General features: G+C 48.8%; 1 protein-coding gene across 1 annotated transcript in view; it reads right to left on the reverse strand.

Annotated features, from left to right (window-relative positions):
* CTNNA1 (catenin alpha 1) overlaps nt 1-14177 on the reverse strand; it is a 165021-nt gene that overhangs the window by 64898 nt on the left and 85946 nt on the right. Inside the window, exons 8-9 of the mRNA XM_068157813.1 lie at nt 6214-6294; nt 5254-5406 (exon numbers count right to left, since the gene is read on the reverse strand). Of these exons, the coding sequence (XP_068013914.1) occupies nt 5254-5406; nt 6214-6294 (234 nt within the window). The remainder of the gene's footprint in view (nt 1-5253; nt 5407-6213; nt 6295-14177) is intronic.

The following is a 14177-nucleotide window of genomic DNA, read 5'->3' on the forward strand; positions in this document are numbered from 1 at the left end:
CCTCTCTGGTCCTACCAAAGCTTCTCTGAGAAAGAGAGGCTTGGCTTCAAAATGAAATTTGAAGACAAATATTTGACACAGGGGTACTGGCTTGCAGAATAAGAGAAGATTATTTGATGTTCTGAAGGAATTACAAACCCTGCCTTTCCAAAACCTTCTTCATGAAGCCAACAGCTACTGGAAGGTTTTAAACTGGACTCTGCTCTTCATCTACCTTTTAACTACCTAATTTCTCAAGCTCTGAAAAGCTTTTCCAATTTAAAGCACCCAGTATAAAACCAGTGACAAGCTGACAACCTAATTTTTTGTTTCTCTAAAGCATTCAACAGCGCAGCCAAAGTTGCTTCTGGACCTTTGTGGCTTTTTTTATTTTCCAGAACTGTGCCCGCAGTGACTACAGGGAGCAGCACAAAAGCGACTTGTGCAGGAGGCACACTTCAGAGGCTGGAGCATACAAAAGAGTCAGCATGGTGCTAAGTGACATCATTAAACACAGGCACCACGTCGCAGGACAGCCTTGCTTCTTCGCGGAGGAGCACTGAATCTAAGGATGCCAGTGCCAAGCCGTGCCTCAAGAGCAAAGCTACAGGTTGGACAGCCAAGGCGACTTTGCCCCGCATTACAAAAACCACTGGCACACAAATCAGCACTTGATGAGCTGTAAATCAGGAAGGCTTTCAGGAGTTCACGAGTGAATGTAAACTTTTTCTTATGCTGGTTCCCAAAATGCTGTTTCTTTGGTTATTTTTGTGGGCTGCATTTTAATTGGCTTCTCAGTTCCTGAACTGAACTCCTCCAACAAAAGCCAGGCAGAGTGCTGGCTAGTTACGGACTGTTAGCACAGAGCCATTTTGAAACGAGTTACTTAGCCAAGACAAGTCTCCTTTCACTGTTTAACCATCACTTAGTTTTCAAAAGGCAGGCTCAGGGGCTTAGGATTTCCTACATGAGAAACAGATGAGGTGGAAGCCTCTTGAGCCATGGCTTTGGTATGGTTTCACCAGAAGGCACAGATCCAGCAGGCAAAACTGATTTTTGCGGTTATTGCACCTTTTGGTCATGTTTAGCTGCCTGGACGTTAGGGAGCACAGAGCAGACAGTGCTCTGCTGCCAGGAAAGCAGGGCTTCAAAATAAAAATACCCAAATCACAGGATGGTTTGGGTTGAAAGGGGCCTCCAGAGGTAATCTAATCCAACCCCCCTGCAGTCAGCAGGGACATCCTCCACTACATCACATTGCCCAGAACTGCACTGAGCCTCACCTTAAATATCTCCAAGGATAGGGCCTCAGCTACCTCCCTGGGAAACCTGTTGCAGTGTCCCACCACCCTCATGGTGCAAAACTTGTTCCTAATATCCAAACTAAATCTTTACTTCTCCAATTTCAAAGCATTCTCCCTTGTCCTATCACAGGAGGCCTCTGTGAACAGCATCTCTGCAGCCTTCTTGTAGCCCCCTTCAGGTACTTGGATCATGTGCTGGCATCTGCAGGTATGAAGCCACACCTGGATTAATGTGTCCAGTTCTGGAGTCCCCAGTTTAAGAGAGACAGGGAACTGCTGGACAGAGTCCAGTGGAGGTTATAAAGATGCTGAGGGTCCTGGAGCATCTCTGTGAGGAGAAAAGCCTGGGAACGCTGGGGCTCTTGAGCCTGGAGAAGAGTGGCCCCAGAGGGAAGCTGAGCAATGCTCAGCAAGAGATAAAGGGTAGGGGGCAAGAGGATGGGGCCAGTCTCTTGTCAGTGGTGTCCAGCAACAGGACAAGGGGCAAGATCCACAAACTGGAACTCAGGAGTTTCCACCTGAACAGGAGGAGAAACTTTTTTGCAGGTGCAGGAGCCCTGGAGCAGGCTACCCAGAGAGGCTGTGGAGTCTCCTTCTCTGGAGAGCTTCCACCACCCCCTGGCCACCGTGCTCCTGGGCAAGATGCTGTAGGTGCCCTGCTTAAGCAGGGGGCTTGGACTGGATAATCTCCAGAGGTCCCTTACCACCCTCACCATGCAGGAATTCTGGGATTTATAGCTGCTTGGAGGGCCTGCACATGCCTTTGCCCTGCAGGAGCAAGAGCTCCCTGTGCTAACCCAGGGCAGAACCAGCACTGCCATTTCTTCCATCCAGTCAACACCTGCAGCAGTTTCTAGTGTTCAATATACATACATATATTTATCACAGTCCCTTCCAGGGCTGGTTCACCAGGAGAGCAGCACAGACTCCTCCAGGTCACAGGACAAAGGGGTAAAACCTCTCCCCAATCCTGATGGGGACTTTACAAGTTATCTGGTGCAGAGCAGATCTCTGCCTTTCTTTCACATCCCCTCCTTGCATTAGAGGGAAGGACACATTCTCTTCTACATGTAAAACACAGGAGGCTGTCAATCACAGCATGATACACAACACAGCTCCATTCTGCACTGCAGCTGTTTTGTCACATTTGATGTCTTGAGTCACTCAGCAGCATTTCTGAGGGTAGTTACGACAAACTCCCCTGCACACTTATCTTCCTCTGAAAACAGGGGGAAGCAATCACTTCTCATCTCACCAAGTGGAACATCTTCTCTCCCGCTCTTACACAATCTTTCATTGTTTCTCTGGATACCTGCAGTTGAGTTTTCTGCCCGAGAGCAGAATCAGATGGGAACTTGCAAACATCCTTCTCCATTTTGGCAGAGGCACGGTGAGACATTGTAAGTGCAACCCACCCCGACCCGTCTTCCTTCACAGTAAATGCGACGTCGCATACAGCCCCGCAGTGGCTCTCCATCCCCCGGAGACAAGGGCTCTGCAGGAGTGCCATTCCCCTGCTGTCGAAGCTGAGTGTATATATTAATCCATCTACATTCATGGAAGAGGTTTATAAGCCACCTAGATCATGCTCCTCTATAGCTACAGTTACATTTCAGACAGCAAAAGCAATAAGCAAGCCTTCAAAACGTTGTTGCGGCAGCATATCATTTTAGCAGAACCTTTTGATGCCAGTCAGAAATATTGTTTAATGCACACTTCCAGGGGAATAGTCTTTCTTGAGAGACAGGCTGTTGGGCTGAATAGAAGTGCTGTAAAACTCATTTGCAGCTTGGCATTTTGCACATAAGGTAAGGTCAGTAAAAACCACTCTTAGGTGGCAGCGAGGACAGCCACCCGTCGCTTTTCATCCAGCACATGTGTTCCAACCTCAGAGGGCTTGGACTAGATGATCTCTGGGGTCTCTTCCAACCTCAGCCATTCTGTGATTCTGAAGGAGCAAGGAGTAAGGGTTTCCCTAGCCAGGACAGGAGGGGAGCTTGCAGATGGAGTAGTGCAATTACTCCTTTGTAATTAAACCAATAAACCCACGTGTGGACGCCAACCATCCACTGAAGAGGTGGCAGAACTATGACAGAAGAAGCACTCATCTCCTTCTGCCAGTCAACTTCTGTAAACAAGCCTTAAAAAGAATTTTCTAGCTAAATTAGGCTTGCAACATGAAGAAGGGAAGCTTCAGACAAAACCTTCCAAAGTGTTGCCACCACTAGACATGGCATGGCCACGTCCTGCTGCTAAGGCAGGGCAGGGCACAGCAGCATGGCCTTGTTCTGTTGAACAATGTTAGTTACTTACAATTTCGACTAAAATAACTTTGAAAGGCTATGAAGGTGGCATTTACACTGCAACACAGCACACCCAGAGTGAAAAAGAGATCTCCAAAGAAGTAAAGTTATTGACTGCTCAGACTGCTCTGAGGAGCTGGGCTAGCTTCACACCCCCCACACTGGTGTCACACCAGTTACAGGGCAGTTGAGCACCATGCTCAGAGCCCCCAAGGCTTTAAAAAAAGTGAGAAAACCATATTGAGCAAGAGACAGAAACGACTTTTACTTGTGTCTTGAGTAATTTAAATCTGTCAAGTTGTGTGAAAGTATTCCCCACGAGCCTAGGAGACACATGGAGTGTCAAACGCAGTGAGACCAAGAGAGCAAAATCACATTAACCAGTGCCTGGCTGCTCCTGGGTAGCTGCTGAGGTCAAGCAGAGGAGCCAGCCGGTGCCTCAAAGGGTCCTGAAATGCACAGGAGGAGGTTTTGAAGTTTATTCCTACTGGCATGGCTCCTCAGCAATACCTACAGATGTTTGCTCCTTGGCATTTAGCATGAGACACAAAACTCCCAGACAAAACAGCAGCAAGAGGACAAGGTTACCGAGCTGAGCTCAGAGTATGAACTCTCGTTGCTCTTTGTAAACCTGCTACCTGTTGGAAAACTGTTACATCTGAGAGCAGACCTTTAATGCATTTCAGTTCAGAGAGGCCAGTCCTATCTGTGCTGATCCTTCCTCTAGTCTGGAGGAACATCAGTTGGAGAGACTTTGGGGTTTTATTAGGAAAAAGTGGCAGGGAGCACTTTTCTTGTCACTGTGAGTTCTCTGCCTGGCCCTTGTTTGCTCTCTCCAAACACAAGCAGGTTTGCATCCAAAACATCTCCACAGACGATTATGTTCCCAGGTATTAGACTTAAAAGAAAAAAACTCCAGGGTTCAGTTCTTCAAATTGTACAGAAGGACCTTCATGCCACAGTCTCCCTTACTCCACATCAACATATTGACCTGGACAGGCTGGAGAGATGGATGGACAGGAACCACACAAAGCTCAACAAGGGTAAGTGCAAGTTCCCCAGCACCTGGGGAGGAAGGAGCCCCTGCACCAGTACAAGTGAGGGGTTGGACCTGCTGGGAAGCAGCTCTGCAGAGAAGGACTTGGAAGCGCTGGGGAACAAGTCCACCATGAGCCAGCAATGTGCCCTCTTGGCCAAGAAGGAAAATAGTCTCCTGGGGTGGATTAAGAAGAGTGTGGCCAGCAGGTCCCTTCCAACCCCCACCAGTCTGTGATAATGTGATCTCCAATTAACAACTCAAGTACAGGTAACAGCCTCACATACTCACATAGTGTAACATCTAAAGCTAACTGGGCTATGTTACAGTACCTGCTGCTTTTTGGTGAGCTTACTTTTTTAGTTAAATATTAACTCAAATTCATTGCAATCAGCTTTGACAAGCAGATTTGTTGCAGAATTTGCTGTTTCTTTCAGCAGAATTGAAAAATTCATCAATTCCTAGACTGGTTTGGGTTGGAAGGGACCTTCAAGATCAGCCACTTCAAACCTCTCTGCCATGGGCAGGGACACCTTCCAGCAGCCCAGGTTGCTCAAGGCCTCATCCAACCTGGCCCTGAAGGGCCTCCTCCTCCATTTACCCAGCGCTAATTGTATTTGTCCCACCTTACCTCAATCAATTTGTTGGCATGTTCACGGAAAACCTGGGCATATTCTTTCACTTCTTTTTCATTCCCATTCTTGGCAGCTTCAATCAATACCAAAAGTGGAACATTTGTTTCCAGAAAAGAGTCTGACACATGGTCCATTACAGCTTTGCGGAGCTACAACAAAAAGCAAAGAAAGAAGGAAAGAAAGGGAGAGATTTTCAGGTAGTGTTCCACTGCTGATTCCCTTTTACTGCATGACTATGTAAAGCTTAAGCACTTTTTGTGGCTGATCCTTTTTCCTTTGTGTGGTCAAGGCTTTCCCTGCACTAAGTCTTGTCTATATCTTGTCAATTTAAATTAAATCTCCTTTAAAAAAAACTGGATTAGTTCTATAAGTGCAAGTCACCAGTTTGGCCACAAATATTGATCTAACAGTTCATATTGGTTTTGCCTGAGTAAATTTGCTGCCTTCCCTTGGCTGATTAAACAACATGCTGATTTAACTGTGTTATTTTTCTACTGGAATAAAAACATTTGCTTCTTTTTCTTTTTTTTTTCCCCTTCTTTCCCCCAACAAACCTGATCCATAGTCACATTTACTTGAAAGGAGGAATACAGCGCTTTAAAACCCGAAGGGACAAAAGATTCGTGTTACATAAATGCAGCCCTCAAAGAAAACAGCCTCTCTGGAGCTGAATGCCATCAGAATCCCTAACCCATACCTGATTAGCTTCACAATCCATAAAAAGGGAGTTGGTTTTGCTTTGTTACAGCTCTCTTGTCGTCAGGATGATTATGAATCCCACACCTTTATTACACAGCCAACAAGGGGCTACATTTCCACCCTGCGCTTCCCCTGGAAGCTTCTGGCTTTTAATTCAGTGGGTAGAAGGACTGCAGGACACAAAGCAACAGAGGAGGGCAGACATGCAGGAATGCTCTCCTTTGTCCCAGCAAGCAGGCAGTTTCTGTGTGAGTTACCTGTCTGCGCAGGTCTCTGGTCTTTTTGGTCATCTTATCAATGGCAGAGTTGAGGGCATCGCTCCTTTCTTTGCGCCCAGCCTGAAAAACAAGAGGCAAGGAGGTAAATGGGCATGCAGGGTCTCAAAGTCAAGCCAGTGGTATTCATCTCAAGGACGCTGTCAGCTTCTTCAAAGTGATTATGCACACCACAAGTCAAGTCTCCACCCCCCTGATCAGGCACTGTCATGCTGGCTGTCTTGGGCAGAACAGTAACATCTGACATCTTAAGACACCTCTAACACTCTTCAGCTTGCCTTCAGAAGAAAAGGCAAGCTTTTGGCCTTTTTGGTCTTTTTGCTCCTGATCAGCTGGAGACCATATTCAACCTCTGAGTTTTACATTTCTCTTTTCTGCCAGCTCAGTCAACCATGCCTGGCACTGCACTGAGCTCAGAACTTTCATGCACTCCTCACGTACTACCTTCAATCTGCAGGTATGACCACCAGGAGAGCAGCCCACAGGGCTGTGCATCCAACACAGGAGTGCTCCCTTCATACCCTACTACCATATGCAACAACTTCATACACAAATACCATACCCAATGTCCCCTTCACACCCCACTCCCATACCCAGCACCACCTTCATACCCTGCTACCATACTCAGTGCCCCCTTCACACCCCACTACCATACCCAGCACCACCTTCATACCCTGCTACCATACTCAGTGCCCCCTTCACACCCCACTACCATACCCAGAACCACTTTCATACCCAGATGCCATACTCAATGCTCCCTTCACACCCCACTACCATACCCAGCACCACTTTCATACCCAGATGCCATACTCAATGCCCCCTTCACACCCAACTACCATACCCAGCACCACCTTCATACCCAGATGCCATACTCAATGCCCCCTTCACACCCCACTACCATACCCAGCACTACCTTCACACTCCACTACCATACCCAAACCCACCTTCACACCCCACTGCCATACCCAATGACCCTTTCACACCCCACTACCATACCCAGCACCACCTTCATGCCCCACTATCCCAGGAGACTGCTTTGAAGCAGTCACTCCAAAGCCCCAGATCATTTCTCTTCAGGGTAAAATCCTCACAGAACATTTGTTGGGGCTGAAATCCAACATTCCAAGTGTCTGCTGAGAGCTGGATTGCACTAAGGTTCCACACAGCAAGTTCTGCATTAGCCCTGTTGTCAGAAAGGGCAAAGGGCCAAGAAGTGGTGGCAGCTTCTCTCTTTTTAAAGCAGACTCTGGGTTGAAAATCCCTTAATTTGTATCAGAGTGGCAGTGTTAAATCACACAATGGTGGTGATCTGGGTTTGCTGGGAGGTTTTTCTCTCTAGCACAGCTTATATCAGAGTTTTGAAACACACTTTATGCAACCACAATCCAATTGCTTAAGTTCTAAGCCACGATCAATATAATTATCCTGTTGAGAAGCAAACTCATTTAGCAGCTCTACAGTGAGGCTATGCCAGCTATCAATTCTCCAGGTGACAGGCTGGTTTGCAATACCTGCCTGAGCAGCCTTGGCTCTAAAACATGGAGCCCATGCTACAGCAGAAATAAAAATGAAAGAAACTCAGAGGGGAACGAATCAGGACGTTGTAATGTCATTAGAGTTTAATGAATTATTGAAGATTTGTCACCTCCCTGATCAGGTAATTTGATTCTCCTCACAAAAGGTAACTGAAAAGTGACTGAAATCAAAACCAGGAGCTCCTTCTGACTACACCGCAGCCCCAACAGACCCAGTGTTGACTTGTTCTTAACTTCACATCCATAAATCAAAGCTGAATGATCCAAGGGCTGGAGCACCTCTGCTATGAGGATAGGCTGAGGATGCTGGGGTTGTTCAGCCTGGAGAAGAGAAGACTCTGGGGGACCTCAGAGCTGCCTTCTGGCACCTAAGGAAAGCTGGAGAGGGACTTTTTGTAAGGGTGTCTAGCAACAGGATAAAGGGGAATGGTTTGAAGCTGAGGGAGAGCAGGTTTAAACTGGATCTCAGGAAGAAGTTCTTCTGTACAAAGGTGGTGAGACACTGGAACAGGTTGTGGAAGCCCCCTCCCTGGAGGTGTTCGAGGCCAGGTTGGATGAGGCCTTGAGCAACCAAGTCTAGTTGAGAGGCTTCCCTCCTCACGACAAGGAGACTGGAGTAGATGATGATGCCCCTTCCAACCTAAGCACTCCTATGATTCTACTCCTTTGTTGCTGTTGCCATGCTTGGTGGATATGACAACCAAACCACAATTAGGTTAGGAAGCTTCCATTCTGTGTGTGCTGAACATGATGGCTTTGTCCCGAGTGGCAGCTCTGGGTGTGCTGGTGGGTGCTGCCTGCACCCCGAGGTGGGTAGCAGGTGATTCACCCCCAAAAATGAAACCTGCTAATTGGCACAGCAAGAACTAAATGCCTGCTCCAAGACACGAGCCTGTGATTGCAGCTGCTTGCTCCTGATGCTCTCACACCACTGCAGCACGACTGTATCACCAACCCATGGCACGCCCCCCGTACATGTGGGGTGGCTTTTTACTTCAGGAATATCTTTGGATCTCAGATACAGGCTCATGTATTATGCAGAAAGGCAAACATTCAGCTGTTCCAAGAAGTGCCATTTTACTTCTCCCTGGGTGCCCCTCCATTACCATTTTAGCATGAGGCAGGAGCATGCTGCTGAAATGAGTCCGCCCATCGCTTCCACTTTGCTGTCCCTGGCTTCACAGCCCAGAGCAGCCTTGGTGCACGAGGCCCAGATGCCTTTTGGATGAGCAAAAAACCAAGAGATTGCTTCCACTAATGGACATTGGGTTCATGAGACCAGAGCTCAGCCAGTGCTTTGTAAATGCCCTGAAGAATGTGCCATACAGACAGCAGAGCCTGGGCAGCACCACCTCAGGATGCCGATCTGTTCCTGTTAGGCTATACCACATCTGAGCACAGACAGAGCTGTACAAGCTAAACCCTCTTGAGTTTAGCAAGGCAGCTCCGGCTGATTTCCACCTTGTTGGTATGCAGACATCTCAGCACAGAAGCTTGTCATAGGTACTAACAGAAAGTCCTCCTGCAGGTTGCAACACCAAGCCCCGCTGTAAACATAGCTGAGGGAATCAAACCATTTAGCACACACAGCTATGGACACAGCTCCTTCCTGAGGGCTGGGGCAGAGCAAGACAGGCCTGATGGACATCTGCACCACTGAACATCTTAAATCAACATCAGTACAAGGAGGGGACTACAAGAAAACTCAGGAGGGACTTTTTACAAGGGCTAGGAGTGATAGGACAAGAGGGACAATGGCTTTGAGCTGGAAGGGGGGAGATTCAGACTGGAGATGAGGAAGAAATTCTTTCCAGTGAGGGTGGGGAGACACTGGAACAGGTTGCCCAGGGAGGTTGTGGATGCCCCCTCCCTGGTGGTGTTCAAGGCCATGCTGGATGAGGCCTTGAGCAGCCTGAGCTGGTGGGAGGTGTCCTTGCCCATGGCAGGAGTGTTGTAACTGGATGATCTTCAAAGACCCTTCCAACCTGAACCATTCTATGATCACAGTCAATCTAACCTGGCCTGAAGACAGGAATGTGAAGTTTTGCTCATCTGAATTTTGTTGACTTCTTCTTGCATAAAATGATCCATAAAAGCAGTAACTGTGGGACCAGCTACACCTCATTAGGTACAAGTGAAGGCAGCTAATGGAACAGTGATTGCTGGAACACATGAAAAGCCTTAGAGCTCAGAAGGTTGCTCAGAGCCACAAACAACCTCGCCTGCAATAGTTTCAGGGATGGGGCAGCTCCCACCTCTCTGGGCAGGGATATCCTCAGTGTCAAACATTTCTCTCCTCTCTCCACCCTGAATCTCCCTCTTTCAGTTCAAACCACCACCCCTTGTCCTGCCACAACAGGCCCTGCTCAAAAGTCTGTCTCCAGCTTTCTGATCAGCCCTTGAAGCCCTTCAAGATCACCATAAGGTCTCCCTGGAGCCTTTTCTTCTCCAGGCTGAACAAGCCCAACTCTCTCAGCCTGGCCTCACAGCAGAGGGCTTCCAGCCCTGCCAGCATTGCTGTGGCCTCCTCTGGCCCTGCTCCAACAGGTCCCTGTACGTGCTGATGACTCCAGAGCTGCCCCAGCACTGTAGGGGGTCAGCAGAGTGCAGGAGAGGGGCAGAATCCCCTCCCTTCACCTGCTCCTGGTGTTTCTTTACATGTCCACTTTGGGGTAGCCTCTCTCTGTCTCTCAAGTAATAAAACATGTTTGAAAGGCTCCAGGTGACAGTGTTCCACCTTTGGGTCATTTCTCCAGTAACCAGTTTCCCTCACTATTGAAAGCTGGTCCTTGTTTTCACTCCAAACCTTCACTGAGAAGCCAGTTAACCAATGACTCAGCAGCACAACTCTTCCCAGCTATCAGCTTCTCTTATCCATGGGATTAGGAGGACTCGCAATACCAAAGCCTGAATATTCAGATTACTAATGGGATTTTTAGATCTCCAGCACAAAACTCTGCTGAGGGACCAGCAGTTCTGCAGTCAGGAAGCAGCTCAGAGATTCAGCAGATTTAACAGGGTCACGCTGGCCATGCCAGTCATTCTGCAGTATGATACCACAGCTATGTCTAGTATCATGGATAACAACTTCACCCAGACAGCAATTTCACTTCCAACGAAATCAGATCTTTATCAAAGAAGCTAGAACTGGTATGAAAAGCTGTTGTTTTCCCTCCAGTCCCCCCAGTCTTCCACCATCACTGCTGCTTGGAGAACACCACAAGCAGTCACAGTTGCATCCTTGCTGTTCCAGCTCGCACAGCTATCCCCAGTGGGGTTTATTTCAATGGCTGAGAGCAAAGCAAGGGGGTTTGTATACACATGGAGGCAAGTGGAATCACCATCCCTGTCAGGAAGCGTTCCCTTTGTAGGCCTGCCATCCAAATTCAAACAAACACTGAGCCAAGTTTTTCCTATCACTGCTGCTGTTAAAATCTAGCCTCGACTGGTTTATACAGAGGCAATGGGGCACAGTGGTGGTGCTGCATAAATCCAGTCTTAAAGCCACCAGGACCAGCAGCACAGGTATGACAACAAGCTACTCACAAACCCATCCTTTTATATCTAAATATCATCACTGACCTCAATACTTCGCAGCAGTTCAGATTAAGTCAAGACCACAGAGTTATTGAGAGAAATGGTGCCTCCTGCCTGGCACCAGCCCTCACAGCCCACCCACCCCTGCAGAGAGAGAGAGGTTTCTGCTTCAGGTAATCTTGACTTCTAAGATGGACTTCTGCAGATTGTCCAGTCCAACCCCCCTGCTAAAGCAGGGCACCCATAGCAGCTTGCCCAGGATCACAATGGCCTGGGGGCAGTGGAAGCTCTCCAGAGAAGGAGGCGCCACAGCCTCTCTGGGCAGCCTGCTTCAAGCCTCCAGCACCCTCATACCAAACAAGTTTCTCCTGTTCAGATGGAACCTCCTGTGTTCCAGTTTGTGCCCACTGCCCCTTCTCCTGTCACTGGGCACCACTGACAAGAGCCTGGTCCCATTCTCTTTACCCTTTAGCTCTTGCTGAGTGTTGCTCAGATCCCCTCTGGGGATGCTCTTCTCCAGGCTCAGCAGCTCCAGGGCTCTCAGCCTTTCCCCCTCACAGAGATGCTCCAGCCCAGTGGAGCATCTCCCTTGTCCACGGCGCTCTCAGCTCCATGGCAGCACATCCCAGTGGCAGCACAAGCACAGTAACGCTACAGCCACACTCCTGTGCTCACCTCCTCACCACCTCACTGACACAGCACAACTTTTATCTTTTAGCAAAAAGGCAGCAATTCCTCCCAGGAGCCCCCATGTGCTAACATGCAGCCAAAATTAGCACTGATCTCTTGAGGCAGCAGGACGAGCTGGCTGGCTGCGTGGTGCCGGAGCCACGGCTGCAAACCCCAGCTGCCCCGGCCTCCCAGCACCACACAGCCCACATCCACATCAAGGAAGATCAGCTTTTGTCTTGTTCTTAATGCACTAGGAAGGCTTCCACAAGATGTCAGCCTAACTAAATGACAACACTGGCCTCAGGGTGCAATTCTACTTCTCCAATGCGCTTAGCTGGAAAACCAGTCCTGCTGCTGCTTGAAGAGTGGGGTAAGGGAGAAGCCCCCAAAAGGCTGATTCGGTCCTAGCAGGCCCTTTCCTGCAGTGGACATGCCAGCTCCCCTCCTCGTGGTGCGCATGGGCTCTGCACTCTCAGCACCCACTCTAGCACAAGTCCCCAGATGGCACTGGTATGTGGTTTTCCTTGGCACGCAAGCGAGTTTTCAGGCTGGGGAGAAGCACAATGGAGTGAGTTTTGCGGGCACCTGAGGTCTGTTCCCAGCCTATTTCATCTCGACAGCTCAGGCAGCTCCCAGGGAACAATGTGACTGTTACTGCAGAGCCCCACTTCAGACCATCAGAGGCAGGCTCTGGGCTGTACCTGCTATTTCATGACGAGTGTTTAGCTAAGAAAGTTCACGGTACCGGTTTCCCAAACAGGAAACTGGCTGGCAAGGTGCTAAATAGCCCTTGTTTGGTTACAGGCCAAAGAATGGAGAGCTTCAGAAAGGAAGCAACTTCCCATGTTTGAACATTAACTCTTCACTCTGTGCCAAATTACACAATCTTAATGTGGGAGGAACCCACCAACAGCTACTGATGCAGAACGGCAAAACGTTTCCAAGAGACACCTCATTCCAGCCTCCCATTATAGCAAAAAAGAGGTGGCACAGGAGAGGAGCCACACTTGACCTTCCAGCCCTCAGCATTTTATTAATGGCACCCTTTGGAGTGCTGCTTTCAAACATTCTCATAGTCAAATGCTATCAAATCAACACTTCAAACAAGGGGTTTGCACCAAATGAGCTGCTATGGGAAAGCTCAAGCACAGGTACCTCGGTGCAGCAGCTTCCTCAGACAGCTGGCAACTGACAGCTGAGGCTGGGTTTCAGCTGCTGCATGCTTTGTACACTGAACGTTAAACATGAGGAAACTCTTTATGGAATTTCTTTGCATGTATTTGCTGGTTGATGAGAAACTCAGCATGAGCCAGCACCGAGTGCTGCCAGCCCAGAGCCAGCCTGTCCTGGGCTGATCCCCAGCAGTGTGGGCAGCAGGGGCAGGGAGGGGATTCTGCCCCTCTGCGGTGCTCTCCCCTGCAGTGCTGGGGCAGATCTGGAGTCCTCAGCACAGACAAGGACCTGTTGGAGTAGGGCCAGAGGAGGCCACAGCAATGCTGGGAGGGCTGGAAGCCCTCTGCTGTGAGGCCAGGATGAGAGAGCTGGGGTCCATGGGGACCTTAGAGCAGCCTTCCAGTATTTGAAGGTGGCTACAGGAGAGCTGGAGAGAGACACTTAACAAAGGCATGGAGTGACAGGATGAGTGGTGATGGCTTCAAACTGGAAGCTCCGTTTAGATGAGACGTTAGGAAGAAATTCCTCCCCATAAGGATGGTGAGGCCCTGGACAGGTTGCCCAGAGAGGCTGTGGAGGCTCCAAGTCTGGAAATGGATTTTCAGCTTTGGTTTGGTTTATGGGTGGGTTTGAGGCTTTTTTTTTGTTTGCTTTCAAAGAGTTCACCTTCTCCATTCCTTTACTTCCCATCACAGTTAGGATCACAGTTAGGCCACTGGGACAGGGATGGGAGCAGCATGCAGGAAAAAGCAAGTCCTGGTTTAAAGAAGCACTTCTGAGGAGCCAAAGTTTACTAACTAAGCTGAACAGCCATTTTGCTTTAACATCTTGTGAGACAGTTCATCACTTCCTCCACCTGCATGGCAGGTTTGTTGTTCTCAGCTCATTCCACACCTTGAGGTTGTAAGCGATACCTCAGCTGCTACAGCACAAACAGGTGCCTTTCACTATTTTATTGCTTTGCATCTCAAGATGAAAATAATCCAAGTTGCTTGGAGCAGGAACCTAGCACCCCCCCTGCCTCATCCA

The sequence above is a fragment of the Melanerpes formicivorus genome, unplaced genomic scaffold (assembly GCF_026170545.1).
Source record: "Melanerpes formicivorus ecotype bairdi unplaced genomic scaffold, bMelFor1.0.p_v2 SCAF_2, whole genome shotgun sequence".
Lineage (NCBI taxonomy): Eukaryota > Metazoa > Chordata > Aves > Piciformes > Picidae > Melanerpes > Melanerpes formicivorus.